The 20318-nt window shown below is 43.1% G+C and overlaps 1 protein-coding gene across 12 annotated transcripts in view; it reads right to left on the reverse strand.

Annotated features, from left to right (window-relative positions):
• Window positions 1-20318, reverse strand: part of FHOD3 (formin homology 2 domain containing 3) — a 401018-nt gene that overhangs the window by 166587 nt on the left and 214113 nt on the right. For all 12 annotated transcript variants that reach the window (XM_063131345.1, XM_063131400.1, XM_063131398.1 and 9 more), the window contains exon 6: window positions 1994-2088. In XM_063131345.1, coding sequence (XP_062987415.1) covers window positions 1994-2088 — 95 coding nt within the window. The remainder of the gene's footprint in view (window positions 1-1993; window positions 2089-20318) is intronic.

Genomic DNA, 20318 nt, shown 5'->3' on the forward strand with positions numbered 1-20318 from the left:
GCAAATGTACTCCTCGAGGTACAATTCCTTTTAGAAAGTATGTGCCAAGAATTCCCTCACTAAAATATAGGGGAAAAAATAAACTTGGATTTGGTATGCCTAATTTTTATAAGAGCAGTATTTGGGCTGAGGCATAATTTGGAAGTTGTTTAGCATGGAATAGGAGCATCGAAGGAAAGGAGGGAATGTGGAAGTATGAAGCAGGTACTACTGAGGCCAAAGGAAGGAATAAAATAATATCGCCTCTGGGGGAGCTCCAGATAGAGTCCATGCTGCAGTAACTTTAGGCATGTGCTTTGTAATTCTTTTCTCCATATGGTGCTTCCCATTATGTATATGGAAAGGGATCTATTTTTATTTACCACTTTATATTATTATTATTATTATTAGTAGTAGTAGTAGTAGTAGTAGTAGTAGTATCCCGCCTTTTGTCCAATGCTGGGCCTCAAGGCGGCCTTACAAAGTTTAAAACATACATGGGGAGGGGAGGAAGGAAAACAAAACCACAAACGTTTAAAATACACAACAAAATTAAAAGACATTAACATAGATGGAGGGCCAGATTATTCTCCAAAGGCCTGCTGAAACAAAAAAGTTTTAACCTCCTTCCGAAAGCCCATCAAGGAGGGAGCCAGCCTAGCTTCCCCGGGAAGAGAGTTCCAGAGCACTGGAGCAGCCACCGAGAAGGCCCTCTCCCATGTTCCCACCAAGCGCGCCTGTGAAGACGGCGGGACTGAAAGAAGGGCTTCTCCAGAAGATCTTAAAGCATGGGCTGTCTCATAAGGGAGCATATGGTCTTTCAAATACACTTCTCGGCCTTTTGGCTAAGATCAAGTGTAATAACCTGGACGCGAGCCATACAGGCTCTCCTTCAGTGTAAAACATTTATGGGGTGGCTCAGAAGGTAAAATTTAAACAACAATAAACAGTAATAAACAAATAGTAAATAAATAAATAAATAGGAGAATAATACTAATAATTAAAACAATGTCCATCACATAAAATAAAAAGGATATTTACTGCTGTCAAAAATTCATCGTATTAAGTGCCAGGTGAACATCCCTGAGAAAAGCATTCCATAAACAGAAGAGCAATCTTATAAACAGGGTGCCACAACCAAGGAAGTCCTCTCCCCAACTGCCACTTTCCTCAATTCAGTGGAGGGAGGGAGACCCAAACAAAGCCCCCCCCCCCAGCCAAAAAAAAAAAATTACCTAAGTATACGGGCAGATTTATCTTAAGAGTAGGCAACCCTTCAGGGCCCCTTCCACACGTCGTACTGAAGGCGCATGCATGCGCCCCCAGTATGACCCCAAAACGATGGTGTAGACGGCAGCTGAAGAGATGGAGGAGGCAGCAGCTGGGGAACCGGCCACGTCCTTGCCGATGCCGCCGCCTCCCCACCGGCCTCCTGCTGCTGGGGTAAGAGCGACCCGGGTCGGAGAGCTCGGCTTCCGCTTCCACTTCCGCCGAGCTCTCCAACCTGGGTGGCTCTTTCGCCGGCAGCAGGAGGCCGGCGGGGAGTTGGGCTCGGCGGCAAGGACTCACCAGCGAAGCCGCCGAGCCCTGGGAACTTTTCGCCGCCGCCGCCTCTTCCTCCGTCTCTTCTGAACAGGTGTCTACACTAGGAGTTTCGGGGCGCCCTGAAGCGCCTTCAGGGTGCCCCGACGACTGTGTGTAGACAGGCCCCAGGTATCCAGGTCCCAAACTGAGTAGAGTATTAAAGGTAAGCACTAACACTTTTTAGTAACATACATGACACCATACACCATCCCATGGATGATTTCCATTAGCTAAAAAAAGGGGAATTGTTACTACAAAAAAAAGGAGCATTCCCCTTTATGTGGGATAATTCACTGCTGGCTGGGGAACATCAATCTAATACAATTCCTTAAGAATCACCAACATAGCCTCTATCTTTTCTTTAAAGCTGTTTATGCATACATATTTTTAAGATCTTCACAAACTGTTTAATACTTAAGGTTCTTCTTACCTTTGACCCAATGAGAGTGTACAGCCACTGGATTGTTTCATTATGATTTATTACTCCATTCATCCCATCTACATACAGCATAATTTGTCCCAGGGCTAAGGAGATTAAAAAAGAAGGAAAGACAAGTTAGCTAAATGCAGTTGCTTGCTATGTTATTGTTATATAATAAATACCAGATCACAGACACGAGTGAGAAAAGGCACAATACCACTTTCAGCTTTTAAATTACAACAAATGGTCATTCTAAATAACCTACATGGAATGCAGTTTTATGCACATAGTATCATAGAATCGCAGAGTTGGAAGGGGCCTACAAGGCCATCGAGTCCAACCCCCTGCTCAATGCAGGAATCCACCGTAAAGCATCCCTGACAGATGCTTGTCCAGCTGCCTCTTGAAGGCCTCTAGTGTGGGAGAGCCCACAACCTCCCTAGGTCACTGATTCCATTGTCATACTGCTCTAACAGTCATGAAGTTTTTCCTGATGTCCAGCCGGAATCTGGCTTCCTTTAACTTGAGCCCGTTATTCCATGTCCTGCACTCTGGCAGGATCGGGAAGAGATCCTGGCCCTCCTCTGTGTGACAACCTTTTAAGTATTTGAAGAGTGCTCTCATGTCTCCCCTCAATCTTCTCTTCTCCAGGCTAAACATGCCCAGTTCTTTCAGTCTCTCTTCATAGGGCTTTGTTTCCAGACCCCTGATCATCCTGGTTGCCCTCCTCTGAACACGCTCCAGCTTGTCTGCATCCTTCTGGATGCAGACAATGCATCCAGAAGGATGCATTGCAATCTAAATATAATTCCAATGGGTACAGTTACCAACTCTTTAAATAAAATATAGAAATTCTGTTTCCATGGATAGGGCCAGGGGATGATGTCCAGGAGTTTTGCCAGATGGGCTCATGGGTGCAAGCAGTTTTGGGGGTAGAGCCCAAATGTTTGGTAACTCTACCAACTCTACCAGTGTGAACCTTATTCCTCAAACATAGTCCCATATTCCATTTTTTTTTTACTGCTGTGTTTTCTATTGACTACAATTAGGAAATCCAAATGTTCATTCCTTCCATTGACTATCATTAGAAGTCAACAGAATAGCTATAACTTCCTTTGTTTGTCAATTTAAACTAAATTTGCAGGCATAGTAGCCCTTTATGAGGAAATTACACCTGCCGCATTCCAAGCAAATAGGTGCTTGGGTTTTCTGCTACTTGCCTTTACATTTTGATATTAAAGGAATTGCTGATAACTTCTTTATTCCTTGGAAGCACTAGATGAAATCTGCCGAGATAAATAACCCTTCTGTGGGGATTGAGCAGGCTGGATTTTAGATGACCAGCATTTGCAATCTGGGGGTTTCCAAACAAGGATTCCCTTATCCCACTATGTTTCGCACAAACAGTTGTTATAAAAGGACATACAGCCCAGAGGGTGGTCTTAGTTAAGCCAACAAAATTTTAGAATGAGAGGTGGTGCAATGATTTTTGTGGAATTGGAGTCTTCAAATTTTGGGGGGAGGAAGTTTTTTTCTTCCCAGTCCATGGGTTTTTGGGGCAATTTGTATGGAAATGGCACATGTCATATTAGCGTCCCTTGGCAAGAAACATGCAACCTTTCAGGATAGCTGTAGGAGTGGGAAATTTGTTCATTTGTTTTCTGTTCCACTGGCATCAAAGTCACAGAAAGTGCAATAGGACAGGGGTGGCAGATGGGTTTGGAGCATACTGTGGGAGCAGCAAAAGGACTTGAACGTCCAGCTTTTTCCAAGCAAGCATCTAATGCTACACCCTCCGAGGTCCCACAGAGTCCACAAAAATTATTTTAAAATTCTTGGTCCTGGAGGGAGAAATAGCAAAAAGCACCCTCTCAAAATACCAGAACCCGGGGTCCTCCCATGAAGCTGATTGGTGGGAGATTCAGGACAGATAAAAGGAAGGACTTCTTCACACAGCGCAAAGTTAAACTATGGAATTCGCTACCACAAGAAGTAGCGATGTCCACCAATCTGAATGGCTTTAAAAGGGGGTTGGATAAATTTCTGGAGGAGAAGGCTATCAATGACTACTAATCTTGATAGCTATGTGCTACCTCCAGTAGCACATAGCAGAGGCAGTACACCTATGTGCACCAGTTGCTGGGGAACATGGGTGGGAGGGTACTATTGCACTCGTATCCTGCCTGTGGGTTCCTGGTCAACAGCGGCTTGGCCACTGTGTGAACAGAATGCTGAACTAGATTGACGCTGGGTCTGATCCAGTATGGCTCCTCTTATGTTCTGACATTTAGACCTGCAATATATAACTTCAACATCCATCCCACAAAGCACTAGGATTGGAGAACCCTGATAAAACAATCCACTGTGATTAGAAGCTGGAGCTGCCAGTCATAAAATTACCCCCACCCCCTTCTTCCTCTCCACCCTGGTCATTTTCTTATCTGTGTCTGTTCCATGGCAGATTCCATCATACCTACAAGGTGATGCTCACATGAGGGGCCTGGGGGGTGGACTGTGGCTAAAGTGGTTCTGGACTGTAGCTGGTTGAAAATTCTGGATAGAGCTACAGGTGGTGATCCCCGGGGGGGAATGTGAGCTCATATTCAAAGCCATGTAAAGTAATCCTGCACCCAGGAAAAGAAAGTTACCCCAGCACTCTCTTAAAGCCATTGGCAGGGTTTCATTGCCAGGTCAAGAGATTCCTTCTGGGAGCTCCACCTCTTTAAGTGCTATAGCTGAGGGGTTTTAAGGGACCAGTGCTCTTTCCCACCTTTTTCTAGGTGGTGACAGCCTGGGGAGTGATGAGACAATGGGTGAATGCTCCCCAGGGCCCTTCTGTACACTGGAGGAGTCCAAGTTACACTCCTTGGTGTCAGAGGGCAGAAGTATCTTATGGGGATTGAGAGGAGCGGATGTGGATCCAATGTAGAAGGTCTCACTTTTGAAGGTCCAGGAACTGGTTCTGACTTCTCTTCAGAATCAATACCACTAGAAACCACAGTCTCAGAGGGCTTTTGGTACTGAGCCATAAGACTATAGAGAGCTAGGTAAGAAATGTATCCATTTTTGCAGAAACAACAACATGGTTTGTGTCTCTGTGCCCCTCCAAATCACAAACAAATCTTCAGGACTGTTCTTAAACTGTGGTGTCAAGAACTGGACCATTGTACTCCAGGTAAGGTCTGACCAAAGCAGGATAGAGTTGTGCCATTATTTCTAATGAACTGGACTCTATACCTAGAATTGCATGAGCCTTTTTAGCCACTGCATCACACTGCTGACATATGTTTTACTTATGGTCTACTAAAGCTCCAAGTTCCTTTCCATGTGTACTGGGGTCAAAGCAGGTATCACTCCCCTTATATTTTTGCAACTTATTCCTCCTCCCTCAAAGTTGATTTTTACATTTAACTCTGCTGAAATGCATCTTGTTAGCTTTGGCTCAATCCTCCATGTCAGTGAACAATGAAGAGAACGTCTTCAAATGCGCATAGCCATTCACTGACCATTAAAATTACATCAAAGCTATCAAGAGCATCATTTTTATTATTAGATAATTCAAAACAAATGCTATGCAGCTGTAATTAGAGAATGCCTTAATGAAGATTATTTTTGCTTCTCTTCAGCACAAACTTTGATCAGAAGCAGATAAGGTCAGCTAGCTGCTCCTTTGTAGTGAAACTCCTTGGATCAGGAGGAAAGGATTTAATTTGTATCTGAAGAAAATGTGAAACAAATTTAATGCCTCACACATATTGTTCAAATTAATAACCAACATAAATCAAAGGCTGCTGGAAATCTGCCTTTAAAGCATCACATACACATTATTACAACAACGAAGATTGGCTAAGTATCTAGGTAAATTCTGGACTGCATTAGTCCAGAGCTTTCAGGTTGTCGCTCAACAGAGTCATAAAAAAGCCGGGCACTTTAATAAGCCCCATGCAAAGAAACCACAACAATGTTCAAAAGAGATGCCTGACTATTTTCATCTGCTACTGGAGAATCTTATCAGAGGCTTCTTCCGAGACTACGGAATTTGATCGTATCTGCTCCAGCTAAAGGATAGCATTGACGGAAAATTGTGAACATGTGAAGGAAAAGCTATCAGACAGTCTGATGAGGATGGTGCGGCTGCACATGGAATACTTTATACAGTTCTGGCTACCACATCTCAAAAAGGATGTTGTAGAGCTGGAAAAGGTGTATAAAATGGCAACCAAAATCTCCATGAGGACAGGTTATAAAGTTTGAGTCTTTTTAGTTTGGGGTGTGTGTGAATAAGAGGGAGGCATGACAGAGGTTTACAGGATTATACTGTATTTCTTCGATTCTAAGACACACTTTCCCCCCATATAAACATCTCTAAAAACAGGGTACGTCTTAGAATCGCGGGTGCATTTATTATTTCTTAGAATCAAAGCTTTTTTTCTGTTGGTGGTACTGAAATTAGTGGGTGTCTTACAATCGAAGAAATACGGTATGTCTCTGGTAGGTAAAAAGTGAAGTCATTCATTGAAGCTGAATGGTGGGAGATTCAGGACAGATACGTACTGTATACTCCCAGTAAAACCAACAAATCTTGCAGTTATTTACTAGAAAAGCACAGGTTGCTTATCTATCACTGATGTTCCTCAAGTGGTCATCTCTGCAGTGACACAAATGGGATCTGTACTTGTGCAAAACAGTATTTTAGAAACCTCTGGTTTAGAAGAAGCTTGATGCGCCTGCCCTTGAGCAAGGGAACCCTAAGCTATTGAATGTTTCAAGGCCTGGGTCAAGGCGTTCTCCCCAGTTCCTTGTATGCCATAGCAAACCCAATATAAAAGACCTGTTGTGGAGAAGCAGGGCGGGTTGTGCGATGCCACAGATAACCAATGGGACAATGCTAGTTACAGGCAAGCAACCCATCTTTCCTCTTTGTGAAGTCACACATATGAGAGATTAACAAACGGACGTACTGAAGAGGTGGGTGCAGGCAGGTCACACACAAGTACTAAGATGGTAAGCATATCCAAGAACCCTGTCATTTCTTGCCCTCATATCTAGGAAACTAAATGGTAAAGAGATGGTACATAGAGACGATGCCACTGTCATACAAACCAGTTAAGAGACCCCTTTAAAGGGTGACTGCAGATGCTTGGCCAGCACTCAGTGAGTGGCTCTGCAGAGACCACAGTTGTCTTCCCCGTTAATTGGTATCACAGCACAATAATAAAAAAGTTATCTGGATTTCTGAACCACTGTGAGCTTTGAGGACAAACCTAAATGAGGATCAAACATAAAGAAATATTTCTCCTCCAATCGATGTAAATGAAGAGATCTCAAAACTCCAGTAAGTTGGACAGGAAAGATACCGGCAGCACCAGATCCCAACAAGCATGGCCACCCAATACCAGTAAGGTGGGCTTGAGCAGGATACACATAAATCACTTGACATATATCTGAAAGCTAACTGTTTGCCCATGGCATTGCAAAATGTTCAGCTGCTATTTCAAATTCTCTTTTATCAAATGCCTGAATGAATGAAAATGGTCTGGAAACTTCAGCTGGTCTAAACTGGGCAGCGAGTGCCAATGTGATTATTTTATGCCAGTTCTTTACCATTTGCACTGGCTGCCAGTCCATTTCTGAGCAGGTATTAACACTCAAAGCCCTAAACAGCTTCAACTCTAGTGGTCCTTCTCTGGGAACTTCCACCAAACGAACTAAGGCAGGTGGCTACAAAGAAGAGGACCTTTTCTGTTGGGGCACCTCAGTTGTGGAATGAGTTTCCCAGAGAGGCTCACCTAGCACCTAAGTGTTCTCTTTTCAGTGCCAGGTGAAGACCTTTTTTATTTTCTCAGGCATTTTAGTTTTTTAATTTGTTTTAAATCTGGTACTGTATTTTAAATTGTTGGGCTACAGTAGGATCTATTTCATTGTCTTATATTTTATGGTTTCAATTGTAGTGAACCACCCAGGGAGCTTAGCCTATTGGGCAGTATAGAAATGTAACAAATCAATCAATCAATCAATCAATCAAATAAAAAAAAGGTCAGGAATAGAGCAGCGTGCCTAAATTACAGGAGGGTGGATTTTGGTTGAACATTAGGAGAAACATAATAGCAAGAGCAGTTTGATAGTGGAACCAGTTACTAGGGGAGGAGGAACTCTTACTCCTTGGAGGTCTTCAGGTAGAGTAAAGACAGCCATACGTTGGGATGCTTTGGCTCTAGATTTCCTGTACTGAGCAGTGGGTTGGATTAGATGACCTTGTTAAATGTGCCTCAAAATAAAGCACAGACCTAGCTGTGGTAGCACCTACTGTTTGTTTGGTGACTAGTCTTGAGAGTATCTATACATTCTAGCTGGCGACAGAAGGAGTACAGTGTAGGCGCCAGGCGGACCTCTCTGGGGAGCTCGTTCCACAGCCAAGGTGCCACAGCAGAGAAAGCCGTCCTCCTAGTAGCCACCTGCCTCACTTCCTTTGGCAGAGGCTCAAAGGACATAACTGATATAGTTGTTTTGAAATAGACCAACATAACTGATATTTTGTTGTGAAATCCTGACTGTTTATAATTGTAAACCAATTGGAACAATTGTACCTCTAATTATTATAAATTTTGTAACTAAGTGGCCTAGTGCTGTGTTGCAGGTCTCTCATACCTGGAATGTTTGTATTGATTTAGGGGGGGGGGGAATGCCTACAGCTGTTGGCTGGTGCATGCTGGGAGTTGTAGACCTTTTCTCTCTCTAAACATGCATAGTATTTCACCTTTAATCTCTTTGCTAATAAGTAATTGCTTATAACTTTCTAATATTTAAAAATAAAATTAACACATTTTCCCAGTGCTTCTGTACTGGAGTGTATGGCTGAGAAATCACAGAGCTTGTTCATTTACTTGGGTGTTAATATACTAGAAAACAAGCTTCCTGGAACACAGGGAAGGGCATGGCCCTTGGAAACTTTCCACTATTGTTAGCTTGGTAACATTTTGATCTTCAGACTTTCACTTTAGTACCATTTGAGGAAATGAGATCTTCCTGTAAAAAAACCTCTCCCAAGGCTTGACTTTGTCCCTTTCATTTGCCTAGAATTACCAGACACCACACTATCCCCAAAATAGGGATCTATCATTTCCATATGTGCATGTTTGTATTTCCATTTGCTGGTTGCTCAAAATGTTCTTTCCCTCTTACACGGTTTCGCATTTTTGAAATCACAATATGCACTCATTTTTTTTCAATCTTAATTTTGCTCAACGTGAATGGAGGGCATTTGGGGTGGGTGGGTGAGCTCCCCTCCCAAACTCCAAGCAGTATGTTTTTCACTGCTGTTCATAGTGGTTTGCTGTTCTCCCCCTCCCCCCTGCCACTTTTGGGGTGCCAGGCTTTGTTCTTCCCCAGTCATCTCAGTCACTCAGGGTTCACATAGGAAACAGGGCCATGTAGTTAGTTTTGGCTATGTGACAATGTCATTGAAAGTAAACATATCCAACACTTCGCTATCAATTTAAAATGGTATGTGGAGGGAATGTCTGTTTTGCCTTGGCAAGCGCAATGCTCCTTTGTCCTGCTGTTCCCTCATATAAAAAGCAGCTGCAGTCCATGATCCTTTCCTTTCTTGGCTCCTCAAGCTACTTGCTCTTACTAGAGAGTTTTCTACTCAGCCTCATCTGAAGCCTATGGTGGTGGAATTGGCCTTCTTTTCAAATCTTGCCAATTTCATCCCCTGCCCATCCTGTTCCTTCTCTACCTTTGGAGTCCATTTTGTTAAGAATCTACTCCCCTTTGCACCTCCATATCGCTGTTCATTTTAGAATTTGATGCCTGGCTCAGCTTCTTCCTCTCTGACAACTTCCCCACTTTGCTTCACATTCATATCGATACTCCCAGCTGCCTCTTGGCTCCTCTCTCTAACCTGCTTCTGGCTTTGGAAGAACTCCCCTACACAATGTGTTGGTAGTTGTCTTGATTTTGTCTTCACCAAGAACAGCTGAGGAATTTCCATCTCCTTAAGCCAGAGGTCCCCAAAATGGCACCCTTGGCCACCATGGTGTCTGTCGGCACCTACAATGGCGCACATATATGGGTCCCCACAGGCACCTATTTTAAAATTTATTTTTACTGTTTTGTTTTTCTTTTTTCCATTTTTTAAATAAGCATACATGGATTTGTATGAAATTCATACAACTTTCTAGCAATTATACATGGTGTTCAACAAAAGTGGACCAAAAATCTAAATAAGTAACCATTTGATGGTTGCATCTGTACGCCACTTGTTCAAATATTGATGGTGTTACGAAGTCCTCAATCCATTGCATTGTAGGAAGTAAGTGTTTATCCTTCCAATGTTATAGTATCAATCTTATAGCCATCAAAATGTTGCAGAGAATCCATTCACACTGACCATTTTTTTAAATTTCCAGGAAGCAGGTAAATAATTTAAAAGAGGCTGTACATCAGTGAATATTAGAGATTGTTCCAGTACAAAATTATCTGCGTAATAAACTCCTATCAAAAAGAAGAAACTACTGGACATTGCCAAAACATATGTTTAAAAGTACCATTAGCTGTATTGCAATACCAGCAATTAGCTGAGTTAGAGAATCCCATATTAACGAGACGTTGTGGTGTCCAATAGTCATGAAACGAAGGTTTTTGCTGAAGACACTACCTAAGATCCATAGATGTGACATGGGGACACCAAACTGGCGATCCACTGATTGGACTTTTTGTGGTGGTGCCCACAGCATGATCTCAAATTCCCAAATGGGCCCAAAAAGGTTGTAGATGCCTGTATTAAACAGTGTTTACTGCCCATCTTTTCAATGTTTTGCATCATTTTTCTTCAGTGTCTTGCAATCCAGTGATCAACTGGCTTTCTCCATGGCATTGTTCTCTCCTCCCTCTTCTATGGCATCTTCCCACAGTTTGCACCTTCAATTCATCCCTGCCCTCAACTCTTCACACATTTGCTTCATCCTCCCAATGAACTATCCGCCCATCTCATCCTCCAGCCCTGACTCAGGCCCTCGCTGTTCATGTTCTTGCACACCTGAACACTTCTGCAGAAGAATGGAAGATTTGGCTGGCTTCATCCACTGTAATTCATCCTCTACTCCTCTTCTACTACCAAGTTAACTAAGCACCACATTACTACTTCATTCCTCTGAACCACACCAACTCTAGGAATGCCAAGCAGCCTGCCTCTGCCTCAGATGCACTGCGAAGGTCTTCCCTCAAAATTTTGCTTCATTAGTCAGTACTAACAATTGGATCTATCTGCTCTAACCTTTTTAATGTTCTCTTCTTCCAACACACTTCTAGCTCTTCCTCCTCCAGAATCTTGTACTATCCTTTCTTCTTTCTCAGCTGTCACATTTGATGAGGACTACCCAATTTATTATTATTGTTTATTTATTTTATTATTACATTTTATTTATTACAGTTTATTTATTTTATTATTACATATCCCATCTTTTCTCCTCTTGCAAGGAGCCCAGGGTAGCTTACATGGTCCTCCTCCTCCTCTCCATTTTATCCTCAAAACAACTCTAATCACTATGTCACACTGTCTCTCTATTGTCCTCATCTAACTCCTCCACAATCCCTGCTTCATAAGATCCCCTCCGGACTTCCAAGTTGCCAGCTTCCCTGCCATTATCTATTCTCTCTACCACATCATCAACCAATTATCATTATCATTCTTCTCTGACTCCTTCAGCACTCTAACATATTATTATTGCCCCTAATCTAAACAAAACAACAACAGACAAATTTCCCTTTCTATCCTTTACCTCCAGACTCCTAGAGCGTGCTACTTATTCCCACTATCTCTACCTTCTCTTCTCCAACTCTGCTTTTGACAGCCTCCACTCTGGCTACAGACAACTGCACTCCACTAAAACTGCCCTCCTGAAAATAACTGATGATCCAAAGATCGCTACTCAGTCCACATCCTCTTTGACTTCTCTGGCACTTTAATATGGTTGATGATTCTTTCCTCTTGACTCCCCACCTCTCTGATCAATCAGTGTTTCCATAGAGAAAGCTCTTTCTCTAGTTTCCTTCCCGTACTTTCCCTCTGTCCATCCAGTTCTGCAGGGCTCAGTATTTGTCTGCCTAATATACAGATACACACACACACAGAGAGAGACACAGACACTCACACTGTCTTTAGGTAGCCTCATCACATCTTATGGCTTTCAGAACCACCTATACATGATGAAGTCAGGCTGTTTACCTGTAACTTGAATTCTTTGAGTGGTCATGTGTGCATTCACACATATGGGCTCTGCGCCTGCAGAGATAGACGAAATGGCTCTGTCCTTGCTTTGTAAAATGCCAAAGCATGTCTAATGTCCAAAGTACGCATCGTCAACTCGACTGGTGTCAACGGGGTCAGGGAAAAGGCCGCGAATACAAAGTCCTGCCTGAGGTGAAAGTTCAAGACCACTTTGGGTAGGAATGCGACATCAGGGTGAAGAACAACATTTTCTTCATGGAAAATTAGACATGATGGGTTGACTCTCAGTGCCACCAGTTCTCACACTCTCCGAGCGAATGTGATTGCAACTAGGAAAACCACTTTAAAGGACAGCAATCAAAGAACTGACTTGGCTAGTGGTTCAAATGGTGGTTTAGTAAGAGCATGGAGCACTACTGACAAACTCCATGATGGTAACAACGACCTTGTCGATCCCCCTACGATCTCTGAATGCACCAGGCCCAAATGTTCATAATCAGGGACACTAGGTGGCTGGAGTGTGTTTCTCCTTCCTTGTTCAGATGGAAAACCACTGCTTTATTATTGTTTAATACAACTTATATGTGGCATTGTCGGATGATAGTCTCAAAGGCTTTCAGTGCCTTTTCCACTGCCAAGAATTCTGTCAGGATCTGTCCTGCAGCACCATCTGGCGGCAGCTTTGCATATAACCAGCTGCAGGGTTTCGCAGGATGCAAGCCCTGGCTGGTAAAGCTTTGCAGGTTTCAGGCCCAGACCAGCAGGCACTCCCAGGTGGACTCCTACAGAGCAGCTGGGAGCTGCCAGGAAAGGCCTATATAAAAGCTGCATTTCACCTTTAGCCTTTGCCACAGCAACATGTTCTCTCGTATTAGCTGCAGCCGTTTTCTGATCATCTGCTCCCTCAGACCTTGCCTCGCCTTGCTGGACCTCTTGCCCGTCTCAACCACACCTCTGCCTCTGGCCCCTTCACTACCTGGTACGTGCCTGAATCTTGCTTTGCCTTTGGCCATCAACGTTTGCCTCTGGCCCTTGTTTGGATTCTGTTCCTCCTGGACTCTGCTTCTTGCCTTGATCCCTGCCAGGACCTTGCCTGCTTGTTGACTGGACTTATCTTCTGCTTCTGGCCCCTGCTTGGATTCTGAACCTGTGTCTGAACTTGTGCCTGTTTCCTGGATCTCCCTCCTGCCCTCTATTGGACTCTACCACCCGAGACCTGTGCCTCACCCCCAGCTTGCTCCACAGTCTTCCAACCACCCAAGCCCATTCCGTCTCCGTTCATCCCGGCCCTGGCGTTCCTGCCTAGGGACCCTGCTGCCCATGCCCCGGATTGTGACAAATTCTAAGTAGTTGATGTGGTGTCTGCCATGACTGTTGGATGATTTGGAGCAGCATCAATAGGTATGGGGTCACCACTGACAAGGTGGTTTCTGTTAGCATGGCATCAAAGACTGGATCCTTGGGTCTTTCAACTTGTTGCTGTATTTCTCGCTTTAATCCCCCCACCATTCACGATATCTATTCTGCAAAACTTTCCATATCCTCAGATGGAGAGGATGAGTCCTAGGATCCCACAGCTCTCTCAGTGTCGATAGGGCAACCGATGACACTGAGAGTGTGTCAGAACAATAATTGTCCATTGGTGAGCCGCTGGATTTGGCTCCTTCTTCAGCATGCACTGCCATGGTAGTTGCTGGTGAGGTTTGCCTTGGTCTCAAGGCTAATTATCTAGCCTCTGTTGGGAGGTCAGGCGGCCCCAGTGTTGAAGGTCGATGAGAGCTGTTACATACTCCTGGTATCACTGTGAGGACCAGGGAAGACTCCTAGGAAGAGGAGAAGGCGTAAAGATCTCACTCATCCCATGGCAGGAGGCTGAAACTGCTGGGTGGTGCCTATATGGGCTCCACAACATTCCTGGATAGCCATACCAACTGTATTCATATCCAGGAGGGCAATAATATTCCCAATCCTCCCATTCTCTCCTGTGCCTCAGATAAGAAGAGTACTCTGACACTCTATTTCAGTTTGAGAGCAGTGAGTGGGATCTGTCCTGAGTATACTGGTGGGACTTGGTTGGGTAAAGGTCTCTCCTAGGCCCTACTGGAGACACTGGTGTTGGAGATTGGCTATTAGCACCCATAACATCCCCCTGAATCATGTGTATAGGAGGTTGGCTCGGTACTGGGGGAGGAGTCAAGAATCTCCCCCTCTGAAGCGGAGGCCACCAGGATTGGTACCAATACCAGTATTGAAGGAGGTGAGGGTCAGAGAGGCCCATGTTTAGAGTAGGTAGGAGAGACTGCTGGTGGGTCATGGTCACTCGGTGGTGTATTTGCCCTAGTTAAGTCCTTCTTGTTGGAGGAAGCAAGCATCTTGGGCACTGGAGCAATGGACGTTTTCTTTGTGGCATTGAGCACTTTTAATGCTTTTTCCCATAGTAGTGAATGAAGTCTATCTGCTCTGTGTTTTCAGAACTGTTTGGTGAACACCATGCAATGATGGCACGTTTCAATGATATGATATGGCCTTCATTGAGGCACAGAACACAAAAGGAGGAGCTTATTCCTGCATTGTAAACACTTCCTAAATGGGGCCTTAATGGCCATGCACCCCAAGGTGTGGTGAGATCAATGATCGCCCTAGGAAAAGGGATGAGGCACCCAAAGAAGCAAAAAATGCAAGAAAACTGAAGGGATGGAAGTAAACTATAGAAAAAGATTGAATAAAAGTAAAAGAACAAGAAAAAATTCTCCTCAGTGACATTTACTAGCAGAAGTCCCTTCAACTGAAGCTGCCACAACGGTGGTCAATGAAGAACTGAAGGAATGGGCAGGAACTCACTGGAACATGCACAGTGGGATGGTGGGGGAGGGTCCCCGCCAAAATCTCCTCAGTTATGGAAGTTTCCCAAAGTGGAGCTCCGCGCAGATGCAAAGCCCATATCTGTGATGCACAGAGACCACGGAGAACACAGAGTTCTACCCCTCTACCCAATCTTGCACATTCAAGTGCCTCCTTGATATATCTTGTATGCTTTAGTATTATTCTCAAGATCAAAATGTTCAAGACCAAACTTCTCGTCTTTCCACATCATAGTTTAACCTGTTGATTTTCTCTTTGACTCTTCTCTCTTCCTTCCATCCATCTTTCCCGCCTTTCATTCCAGTCTGTCAACAAATCATCTACCTTTACAATATTACAAAAATATGGCCCGTACTTTCTGTCCCTGGGCGTATTTTAGATTGTAAGTCCCTTGTTTCCCTTGCGTTACAAAGAACCTGTTCTTTCTAAAGCACCATGTTCATACATTACATTACCAATATTTTGTGGAAATATTACACAAACTTAAACTTGAATAACGAGATTTCTAACTTGTAAGTAAACTATTGTACAGGCTGGGGTGTATTACATGCTTAACTTTTATTGTGTAGGTATGTTCCCATTCTTCCCTCCCCCCTTATTGAAAACGATTTTATTTATTTATTTATTTATTTATTTATTTATTTATTACATTTCTATACCACCCAATAGCCGGAGCTCTCTGGGCGGTTCACAAAAATTAAAAACATTCAAAGTATAAAACAACAGTATAAAACCATAATATAAAATACAATATAAAAGCTCAACCAGATCAAAACAGCAGCAATGCAAAATTACAAATTTAAAACACCAAGTTAGAATTTATTTACAGATTGTTAAAATGCTGGGAGAATAAAAAGGTCTTCACCTGGCGTCTAAAAGCATATAATGTAGGTGCCAAGCGAACCTCCTTAGGAAGCTCATTCCACAGCCAGGGTGCCACAGCAGAGAAGGCCCTCCTCCTGGTAGCCACCTGCCTCACTTCCTTTGGGAGGGGCTCACGGAGAAGGACCCCTGAGGATGACCTTAGGGTCTGGGCAGGTACATATGGGAGGAGGCGTTCCTTCAGATAGCCTGGCCCCAAGCCATTTAGGGCTTTAAATGTTAATACCAGCACTTTGAATCGGGCCTGGACCTGGACTGGCAGCCAGTGAAGCTGGAAAAGGACTGGCATGATGTGGTCTCGCCAGCCAGTTAGTAAACGGGCTGCCCTGTTTTGTACCAGTTGAAGTTTCTGGACCCTTTTCAAAGGCAGCCCCACGTATAACGCACTGCAGTAATCCAAATGAGAGGTTATCAAAGCATGGATAACTGTAGCTAGGCTATCTCCGTCCAGATAAGGGCGTAGTTGGTATATCAGCCTAAGCTGATAAAAGGTGCTCTTTGCCACTGAGTTCACCTGTGCCTCAAGTGACAGTTCTGGATCCAAGAGCATCCCCCAGACTACATGGAGTGTCATGCATAACAATGAATTATTCACTTCAGTCAGGGTACCTATTTAGGCAAGTATTCAGTCTCAATCTCAGGGGCTCATCAAGCCAAGCCAATTTATCAGTCATTGAAAATACTTCTTATAAAACGGCAGCTAATTCATTTTAATTTAGTTTTAAAAGGTTCAGCAATTTACAATGAGGAAATACTCAAACAAAAATAGGTTGACTTCTCTCTCTCTCTCTCTCTCTCTCTCTCTCTCTCTCTCTCTCTCTCTCTCTCTCTCTGTGTGTGTGTGTGTGTGTGTGTGTGTGTGTGTGTGAGAGAGAGAGAGAGAGAGAGAGAGAGAGAGAACAAACTAGTTTATTTTTGCCTTTAGGTTCTAGCAGATCAGTATTGTTTGGTAAGGACCCATCACTGAGAAATAAAGAATATTATTAAAGTACATGTTTCATTAGCTGCGTCAATATATTTACATCAGTAGCCTTCTATTTCTTCAGCTCTGGAACCCTATTTTACCTTTTTAACTGTAGATCTCTGTCTCTTTTCTACTCTCTTCTTCTCTCTCTCTGCCTTTCCATCTTTTTTTTTTTTTAAAAAAAAATCTCACTTATAAGAACCTCAAAAAAATAAAATTAGTGCTTGCTGCTGCAGCCAACTTACATGGGAGCTATTTATGTTGTGATCCTGGCCGACTACTTTAAGATCAATAAACGTAAAACCACTAATATACCACCAGAGGGCAGGAGATCTGCACATTCTCTCTAGTCAAAGTCACTAGGGGTGTATGAGGATTTTGTGTTAGTTTATAGACCACTTGAAAACGCCCCGTTCGCAACCCCAAATACAAATGGGAGCGCACGCTCTCCAAAAAACACCCACAAATTCCTGAACTTTCATTCGTATTTGCAAAATGGACACCTTTTAAAATGCACAACTTTCAATTGTGAATTTTTAAAGTTGTACATTTTTAAAGCTGTGCACTTTCACACTTCAGACAACAGGGAAAGCGCACTTTTGAAAATGTGCATTTTTCAGAACAAATTGAAAAATAGCTCTCAAAACAGGAGAGGGCTAAACAGGGCTTTGAAGTAAAGTTCAGAGAATTTCAACGAACTCAAGCATCCCTGGTTCTCCCACCCCTCACACAGTATAATTTTCCATGCTACAGAATTGGTGTTAAATTTCTAGAACTGGAACATCTAGCAGTAAAATGAGAACAAAATCAGTCCCACTATCCTACATAGCCCTAACCATTATATTCTTTTGATAATAAAGCAAAGATGTAATTAGCCTAAATTTAAGGTACGAGGACAGACTGATAAATAGAGAAAATCTATTAAATGGTACAGGGCAGTGTTATTTCTTTCCTGCCAGTGTATAGAATCATAGAATTGCAGAGTTGGAAGGGGCCTACAAGGCCATCAAGTCCAACCCCCTGCTCAATGCAGGAATCCACCCTAAAGCATCCCTGACAGATGGTTGTCCAGCTGCCTCTTGAATGACTCTAGTGTCTTGTAAGAATCTTGTTATTTGGTATCTATTTTTCATGGAACGCCACTTCAAAAAGGGGTGAAAGGCTGTGAGACACAGTTCCTCTTTCAGTCCTTAAATGGGCAGTTGACAAGTCCCATGGCAAAGTCATCACTCCTTCTAAAGACCTCTTTGCCTTTAACCTGGAAGCTTGTTTTCTCAGAAAGCTGAATTTGCCCTTACCCCTACCCCCACCCCCACCCCCACCCCAGGCGCTGATCAATACACTGGGAGTAAATTAAGTGGTTTTGTTTTGCTCCTTTTTATGTTAATCACAATTTCCATTATTAACATTAACTTTTCATTCAGATTGAGAAAGCCATTGTGTCGTCTGTTGGGATTTTTTCACACCACAGTTGGAAATTTGGCCAAAATAGCCAACCAGATAACTGATGCGGTGCAGAGTTGATTATATGAACAACCATTGGTTATCGTGCCATGCGTTGGCTACCGTTGACTATCTTGTCACACACAGTTGGTTGTTTTCGGTGACTACAGAGCCCCCTGGCAGGAGTGACCAAAGCAGCAGCTGCCATTCTAGTCCAGCTAGCAGAACTCGCAATGGCTGATGGGATACCAGTGGGAGGACTGGGGGGGGGGAGGAAAGAGAGGGGGATGTGTCAATCAAACACACCATTGACTAATAGTCAACTAAACACTGGCCTTAATCCTCAACACAGTTGATTATAATCATGTCATGTGGGGAGGACCCCCTCAATAATCAACCGTGGAATTGACTATTAACCTACTATTGACTAGAGTGTTGTCTGAACGCAGTTCAGAAAATAGGGGGCATAGGGGTCTATGCCCTACTCCTTGACCACTGGTGACAGAATTTTCAGAATTTTGCCTCTAAGTGTCCAAGCCTCTCTAATCAACCATGAGGTTAGAATCCTGCTTTTAAAAATATACCAGCTGGAAACCTAGGCACTCTCAATTGTGGGCTTGCAGAATTGCAAAATACACATGAATTTGGTGCAAATGTGTTAACATGGGAATAAAGGGACCCCAAGATGCAATTTGTCTTGGGAACTGCTCCCTTTGTTAGAGTTCCTATTAGTGGGAAGACGTTTGTGTCACTCATTCTGCTAAACCTCTTGCTTCATGAGATTTCTAGGCGTTTAAAGCTATTTTATTCACATGAAAACATTCGCCTTCCACAACAAATGTGAAACAAATCTGTGCAGCTGAGTTTGGGGCTGGGGCATTAAACGTTAATGCCTTACATAACCACTGATTGTAGATATGTTTTGTTTGTATCATGTTTCAACAAGCTAATCTCCCTTTATCTGGAATCAAGCTTAGCAATCATATAATTCAAAGATTAACTAAGGAGAAAGAGTACTCTTTCATATGTCCCCACCCTACACTTACTTACACACACACACACACACACACACACACCCCTTCATAGAGTTGTCATGAGAGTGTTACTTTTATAAACTGATAACTGAGATTCCAGCAATTAAAACCCACAAGATCCAGAACATCTTTAAAGACCCCAAGGGATTGCTGTTCAGGACCAGGTGGTAGTTTCTGCTTGCTAGTTAGGGATGTGCAGTTTTTCATGGTTTACTTCGTTTTTCAAAGGGTCTCCATAACCCAGAGTGTCACATTGCATGGGATATTTCGCTGGCATAAAATTACAGGCAGATTCATTTTCATGTAGACAGAAAGCAATCTGAAACCTTCCTGTGCCTGTCTGATTGCAAAACAAGGGAAACCTATAATTTTATGGCATTATTATTCCTACATTCTACGGAGAAGTCCAAGAGGTCTACAGTGTCAACAGCAGGAGATACGACATGAAGGAGGGGGAATGACTCTTCACATTGCATGGTGAACAAGGGGAAGTCCTGTTTATTTGTAGCTTTGTAAATTATTATGCGCATATTTAACTTATGAACTCAACAGTGATTTCATGACCAATTACCATTTCAGGGCACAGGGAACTTTTATACTCATTATGGACCACTAGACTGAGAATCCAGACATGGCACAAACTGAAATTACATTCACCAATAACTTTATATCTTAAATCAGGCTCTTGCTGTAAGAAATTTTCTGGACACATCTCTATAAAGCTGTTAAGAAAATAGCTCCAGAACATTCAATAGCAGGGATCATAGGACCATGACCTAGTTCTCCTTTCTGTGAAGTTCTGACAGAGGCCGGAAGACTATTGCAGCTTCCAAGGGTTTATAGGGCAAGATAAAACACCATTGGTTCTTTGTATCACTTGGCTTGGTGTATTGATATCAGGCTGCACTAGATTTGTGG

This window comes from Elgaria multicarinata, chromosome 1 (assembly GCF_023053635.1).
Source record: "Elgaria multicarinata webbii isolate HBS135686 ecotype San Diego chromosome 1, rElgMul1.1.pri, whole genome shotgun sequence".
In the NCBI taxonomy this organism is placed as follows: Eukaryota; Metazoa; Chordata; class Lepidosauria; order Squamata; family Anguidae; genus Elgaria; species Elgaria multicarinata.